Source organism: Panthera tigris, chromosome B3 (genome assembly GCF_018350195.1).
Source record: "Panthera tigris isolate Pti1 chromosome B3, P.tigris_Pti1_mat1.1, whole genome shotgun sequence".
Lineage (NCBI taxonomy): Eukaryota > Metazoa > Chordata > Mammalia > Carnivora > Felidae > Panthera > Panthera tigris.
The window spans coordinates 146,559,469-146,567,037 of record NC_056665.1 but is presented as its reverse complement, the minus strand read 5'-3'; the positions used below and the strand labels follow the sequence as shown (position 1 = coordinate 146,567,037).

General features: G+C 45.8%; 1 protein-coding gene and 1 pseudogene across 1 annotated transcript; both read left to right on the top strand.

The window, feature by feature from the left end:
- The first annotated feature begins 437 nt into the window (after positions 1–437).
- On the top strand, positions 438–1,126 carry LOC122239541 (annotated as a pseudogene).
- Positions 1,127–3,339: 2,213 nt separating this feature from the next.
- Positions 3,340–5,884, top strand: LOC122239741 (disintegrin and metalloproteinase domain-containing protein 21-like). The gene has a single exon (XM_042990762.1). The coding sequence runs from the start codon at positions 3,459–3,461 to the stop codon at positions 5,682–5,684; it is 2,226 nt and encodes a 741-aa protein (XP_042846696.1). The 5' UTR covers positions 3,340–3,458; the 3' UTR covers positions 5,685–5,884.
- The last annotated feature ends 1,685 nt before the right edge of the window (positions 5,885–7,569 follow it).

Below are 7,569 nucleotides of genomic sequence, written 5' to 3'. Positions count from 1 at the left end.
CCCCAGCATGGAAATATATGCAAAACAAATAACAAAATTATACAACTGAAAATGGCACAGAATAAAGTACTTGGGATTAAACTTCATAAATTATGTAAAATAATTGTAGAGCGAAAATGACCTTGGTTGATGAAAGACATGTAAAAATGCACGAGTTCCGCAAACATACCTGTGCTCACTGATTAGAATTATTCATATTGTCACAGCACCATCCACACAAACTAATGTAGAAGTGCATCCCTAAACCTGCCATTCACTTTGAAAGAATCAAATCTAAGTCTGCAGTGTGATATATATGTAAGAGGACATGCAAATAGGGCCCTCTCTGTGCTGATGAAACCAGCCCATCCCGACCGTGCAGCTGGGAGAGGAGCCCCAGCTCCAGGGGTCCCAGGTGTTCCCATTCTGTGATCAGGACAGAACACAGACACCTCACCATGGAGTATGTGCTTGGCTTGGTTTTCCTTGTTGCTTTTTTAAAAGGTAATTCATGGTGAACGAGAGACACTGAGTATGTGAGTGGATATGAGTGAGAACCAGCGGATGTGTGACAGTTTCCTGACCAAGATATCTTGCGTCTGCAGGTGGCCAGTGTGACGTGCAGCTGGTGGAGTCTGGGGGAGACCTGGTGCAGCCTGTGGGGTCCCTGAGACTCACCGTTGTAGCCTCTGGATTCACCTTCAGTAGTTCCAGCATGAACGGGGTCCGCCAGGCTCCAGGGAAGGGGCTTCAGTGGGTCTGACGGATTGATACTGATGGAAGTGGCACATACTACGCAGATTCCGTGAAGGGCCGATTCACCATCTCCAGAGACAACGCCAAGAACACGCTGTATCTGCAGATGAACCTGAGGGCCGAAGACATGGCCACATATTACTGTGCAAGAGACTGGGTGAGGGGACATCACTGGGAGCCCACACGCAAACCTCCCTGCAGGAGGGGATCAGCACCACCAGGGGGCGCACACTATGCACAATTCTGCTTTGTGTTGCCAGGAGCAGGTGCAGATGGAGGTTACAGGCAGGATTCCTGTCAGGGTCTGGGGCTTCCTATCCACACAGCAGTTTCCCCAGGGAGCCTCTCTGGACACAGGATTCTGTGCGTACCTATTAACTCGCTGAATTAGATACCTGTTGTCATAGGAAAACTGCACTAACATGCACAAAAGACACAGATGTTTCCATTGCTTACTCCTGTCCCTCAACATGAGTGAATTACAGATTTCCTGAGGCACAACAGCTGAACCATTAGAGGAGTCCCAAATGCACTCCCTGTGCAGCCAGGACCACAGGATCCCACAGCTCCCCATTATCCTCACCCAGCCCTTGTCCCAATCAAACAACGTGAGACTTCCCTCCTGGCACTTGCTACTCAGGACGTTAAATGAGCTACAGCTTTATTCAATTCCTCTAAACAAGAGATAAATCATCTCCATGTATTAGTCTGGATTCTCCTGAGGAACAGAACCCAAAGCACATTGGTTTCCATGACTAAAGAGGTTGGGAAGTCCCATGATCTACTGTCACAAGCTGGAGACCCAGGGAAACCAGTGGTGTAATATGTCTGATTCTGAACTAGGGTCTAGTCTCAGAACGTAGAGATCTGATGATATAACTCTCATAAAAAGGGCCAGAGGGGACCACTGTTCCAGTTCAAACAAGCACATGGGAAGTAAAAATGAGGGAATTCTTCCTCCCTCTGCATCAGATTCTATTCACAGTCTTAATGGAATGGGTGATGCCCAGACAGAAACAATGGAAGGAAATGCCACTCTCTTCTGGAAACACATCACAGACATCCACAGAAACAGTGGTGAATCTGGGCACCCATGACTCAGTCAAGATAACCCATAAAGTTAATCATGACAAGACAACTTCCCGTAAATGTGGAGCTCAAAGACTGAAGACTTGAATTTAAATTAAAAATAAAACAAGAAAATTAAATACATACATATATGAACTATTGGGACTACCTCAAAATAGCACGCTTCTGCACAGTGAGGGAAACAATCAACAAAAGTAAAAGGCAAACGATGGAATGGAAGAAGATATTTGTAAATGACATATCCTCAGGGTTAGTATTCAAACTATGTAAATGTTTTTAAATTATTTTCACATTATCAGTAGAGAGTGTGTCCATGCCGTTCAGCATACTGTCATGTGAGAAGCAAAATTCGTGTCTTCCACTTGTGTTTTGTGTTAGGATCTCACTGAACATGAGACCAACACTCTTCACAAAATTTGAACCGTACAGTACAGTACTGTTAATTACAGGGGTAATGTGGAGACCCCTCTAGAACCTAATCATCTTGCATAACAGAAAATCATAGCCCTTGAGATCTACTCCTCATTTCCCCACCCTGCCAGCCCCAGACAACTGCCATTCCACTCTCCATTTTATTGTTATCAAATCCCAAATTCAGCTGAGTATTTCTGGAAAGGTCAATGTTCAAAGTTTTAGTTTTGATGGGAAAAGAAGTTGAGCTTTATTTAGGAGGCCAGCCACCCAGAGAAAAGGCAGACTCTTCTCCAAAAGCCAACTCTGAGGGTTTCTACCCAACTCAGGGGGTTTTAAAGGACTAGACGGTACTTAAACAAGGGAGTTCCATGGTGGATACCATTTTCGATCATGTGCAGCCTCCATGGTGCAAGCTGCCAAAGTAACCTCAACTCCCCTGCATCTATCTCCACCTGAGGAGAGAAACTCACTGGCATGGGATAAGACTGCCAGAGGCCAGGAAAGAACCACAATAAGGGATTAGAGGGGAAATCCCCTGGGGCTCACACATGTTCAGCAGTACCTTCTGTTCTCACCAGATGGCATAAGAAAAAAATAAAATACAACCTTGTACTTCACCAATCATGACACAGAATACTGGGAAATGTTTCCTCAGTAAACTCAGAGGAAGCTTCAAAGCAACAACCAAAAGGATCAAATGGCTTGCAAACTAATAGCCAACCAGAATAAGACATGTAAAATTACAAAGCGATGTTTTTCAATACGTACAAAGGTAAAATTGACAGTCTATCTCCATATCCCATGGAAGTAGGAAGCATTGGTCTCCATAATGAGGAAAAGCAGTCATCCAGAGAAAGTGACCCAGCAGTACCACAGGACATGGAATTGGTAGAGAAGTTCAGTGTGTTATAATTGCATATCCCGTATCCAAGTAGAAGGAGAAAAGATGGAATGTGTTGAATAGAGCCGTGTTTCTGGGTCCAAGTCCCTACCCATGTCCATGTGAGCACTGTTGACCATGGCCCACCTGACTCTCCCACATCCACCCCAGGTGAACTGATGAACGGGGTCACCCAATGCCACACCCTGTGACTGTTACCTAACCCCACAGGTGGCCCCGAGGTGTAGGGTGCTGGCCACCTGGTACAGCCCTCTGTTCTGTCTGATGGTCTAGACCTGGTTTTGCTGAGGATCCTCCATTTATCCATTCTCACTGGCAGATGTCCCTGAGCAGGGGCATGAGGCTGGCAGAGGACCAGGTCACCCTGAGGGCACCCCTCTTGCTGTTTGCGCTCTGGGCATTGCTGGCTCCTGTCCAAGGTTCTCAAGGTCGTCCCTCATGGCGCTACATCTCTTCTGAGGTGGTAATTCCCAAGAAGGAGTTGCACCACGGCAAGGGCGTTCAGATGCCTGGCTGGCTGTCCTATAGCCTGCATTTTGGGGGAAAGAGCCATGTTATCCACATGAGGCACAAGAAACTCTTTTGGTCCAGACATTTGCTGATGATGACTCAGGATGATCAGGGAGCCTTGCAGATGGACTACCCCTTCATCCCTCCAGACTGTTACTACCTCGGCTACCTGGAGGAGATTCCTCTTTCCATGGTCACCATGGACACGTGCTATGGGGGCCTTGAAGGTATCATGAAGTTGGATGACCTTGCCTATGAAATCAGACCCCTCAGCCATTCCCAACGGTTTGAACATGTGGTTTCTCAGATAGTGGCAGACACCAATGCAACGGGACCTACTTATAACCTGGGATATGAGGAGGTTAGGAACCCCCTGTTCTCTCAAGCAAATATCAGTGCAGCCCCCAGGATCTCTAGTAAGTTGTATTCATCCCATCATGGGATTTTGAAAGGACTTGTTCTCGGTTCCAAAACAATGTATAGTGTGTTCAACAACGTGTCAAAATGTGCCCGATTCCTCATAAGGCTTGTTAGTTTGACTGACTCAATGCTTCAAGGGATTGATGTAAGGCACTATATTTCCTCCATGGTCATTTATAATCTGGAAGATCCAGTTGTCTTGAACAATTTTCGGGTGCCAGGGAGTCCGATTCATATCTACTTTCAGAGACACTTGTTTGTTGCTTTTAAACCACATACAGCTTTACTTATGAACAAAGATGCACCACATGAACTTCAGTTTCAGCCAGCCCCATATGCGGTATGCGGATCAAAATCCATCATCTCGCTTGCTTCTCTAGGCAGACATTTTTTATTGTTGTCTGTGTTAGTAGCCCAAAAAATTGCATTATCTATTGGTATTTTTTATGACAATCAGTTTTGTGCATGCCAGAGGAGGTCTACCTGCATTATGAATCAATACCCTATTATGACAGATTCTTTCAGTAACTGTTCCTTCATTCATATGCAGCATGTAGTGGTGAATAATTTTTGTGAGTGCATATTTGACTCAGGACTTTCCTATTTCAATAAAAGCCTGACTCACGATCGTTGTGGAAACTATGTAGTGGAGCCAGGTGAGCAGTGTGACTGTGGCTCCTTCAAGCAGTGCTACAACAATCCCTGCTGTACGACTGATTGTATTCTAACCCCTGGCAGCAAATGTAATACAGGCAGATGCTGTACAAACTGCACCTATTCCGATGCTGGGACACTCTGCAGGCCAATCCAAAATATATGTGATCTTCCAGAATACTGCCGTGGGGTGTCCGTGGAGTGCCCTGATGACTTCTATATGCAAGATGGAACCCCGTGCACTGAAGAGGGCTACTGCTATCATGGAAACTGCACTGACCGCACTATGCACTGCCAAGAAATCTTTGGCAGAAATGCTGTGAAGGGTGAAAATGTCTGCTATACCATAAATCAAAAAGGCAGCCGATATGGACACTGCAGAAGAGACCCAGGGGTATTCAAATCTAAACCCTGTTCCCCCACAGACATGCAGTGTGGAAGGCTGCAGTGTAGTAACGTCACGCATCTCCCTCAGCTGCAAGAGCATGTGGGATTTCATCAGTCTGAGATCTCAGGGTTCTGGTGTTTTGGGCTGGATTCGCATCGTAGCACAGGAACAACCGATATTGGTCATGTGAGAACTGGTACCCCCTGTGCTCCTGGAAAGTTCTGTCAGGATACCTACTGCAATGGCAGTGTGGCTCAGCTGAACTATGACTGTATCCCGGAGAAATGCAGTCACAGAGGGATATGCAACAATAACAGGAACTGCCATTGCCACGTAGGCTGGGATCCTCCACGGTGCACTGAACGAGGCACTGGTGGGAGCACAGACAGTGGACCCCCTCCAAGAAGAATGCGGTCAGTCAGGCAAAGTCGTGAATCCGTGGTGTATCTCAGAGTGATCTTTGCTAGAATCTATGTCTTAATTGCTGCATTCCTCTTTGGTGTTGCCGGAAATGTCAGAACTATCAACAGACAGAAGGTTACGGAAGAGACTGTTGATCAAGACAATGCATAATTCAGCCTCCAGACCCCTAAACAACTATAGACAATCCACGTGGCTCATCTGTGAAAATACAGTAATGAGGCGGCACAGCTAACATCCACGTTTCCGGGGGTCTGCGGGAGACACAGGGGTCCACAGGCACATCATGGACCTGACACCAGGTCTCTGATGCGTCACTGAGCAGAACTCTGAAATAAAACTTGAAAACTGCATGCTTGTGGCCTCTATGTATTTGTGTAAGCCTGTAAGAGCCCAAACGGCGCCTAAGACTCTGTGCAGAAGACCTGAGTCAGCAGCTGTGTCTTGGGCTGAGGTTTCTGGTTCCAGAAATAAGAGAAGTTGCCACAAGCTCCTTGAGGGGCAAATTCATGAATTTTCTCCAAAACTGTGCTCTTGCACACTGAGCTTTGTCTCATTCTTCAGGTAATCTCTCATTTCCTGGTCCCAATATGGGTTCAGGGTGATGGAGGGCTACCACCCACCCATACTGCCTGTCCCACACTGGGGTGTCTGTGGGCTGTCAGGGAAAGGGACATGGATTCGATCCCAGCCAGTGCAAGCTGTGCCTCCCTGGAGAGCAAATTTCCGAATGTGGGAGACTGAGACTATGAGGCTGAAAGTAGCCCCCAGTGAAATGAATCAGAAAGGTAGGCACAAGTGCCTATGGATGTCTCTGGCATTCTGAGGGAGCCCGATGAATATGAACCCCTTTTCTCCTTCTTTTCTCTATTTTTCAGTGAGTTCATCCTTAGATGAGGGTCTGCCTAGGATTTCCACTTTGGTTCTCCCAAGAACCTCCTAGAAGTCCTGCAGAGTTGAGCCTGTGGAAAGTTAGGGACCCTTTTTCTAAACATTTTTTACTATTTTTACAGTTGTCTAGAATGTATTTTAAATCATAATAGTGATATTAAAGTCTGTTTATTTTCTTCTGAATTGAAAATATACAACTTTTTAATAGTAATTGATTAGGAAATTTTCAGAACTAAATAGTAACTGTTTCAGAAATTACTTTGGAATAAGAATGTATCCATAATTCACCAATAGATGTAAAACACATGAAGCACATAACAGGATTTTCACTTCAGTTCATACCTAGAATCCTTGTTGGTGCAGATAGTCTTGTAAGTCATACCAATGTGTCCCCATGCATGCACTTTGTCTCAAAGACACATGGTTACACAAAGTATTAGACTGCCATGTGTACACATATTCTTCACGTTCCAGGGCAACCAGGTAATCATACTTTCCCAGCACCTCCTGAAATTCCCGTGCAGCCACACTGCATGTTCCCAGCAAGAATGCGTCCAGGAATGTTTGGGAAGGAGGGCCAAACAGGTGCCCTGGCCACCTCCTCAGTAAACTACAGAAGGATGCTAAGTGAACTGTGGAGTAACATCAGCCCTTCTGCCTGTTTGGACACACGTGTTACAGATGCAGACCTATTCAGTTAACACCATACATGTGCTGGAAACGTGAGTTTACCTTCAGGATAAAGTAAGAATGGGTCCTGTGGAGGATCTAGCACCAACAGGCCACACCCACTAATTGATGGGAGTCTACACACCAGCACACAGCGATGTGGGCTTCAAGTATAGTGCTGGGTCTGAGCTGACAAGCAGAATGTGGCTGAACCTAGAGCCTAGAAAGGTGAAGGGGAGGAAGAAATTCTCCACCAAATGTTCTTGTGGACCAAGAACTAAGTTCACAGGACCTGGATTAACAGGGGAAAGAAACAAAAGTTCATTGTGTGTGCACAGAGGTCCCCCTAGATACACATTAACTAGATCAGAGAAGTGAAGGTCCCCTAAACTTACAATAATGAGCTAAGCAAAGTGAGTGCCCCCTAGAGTAATATTAACTAGATAAGTGAACTGTAGTGTGCCCCCTAGATTTACTA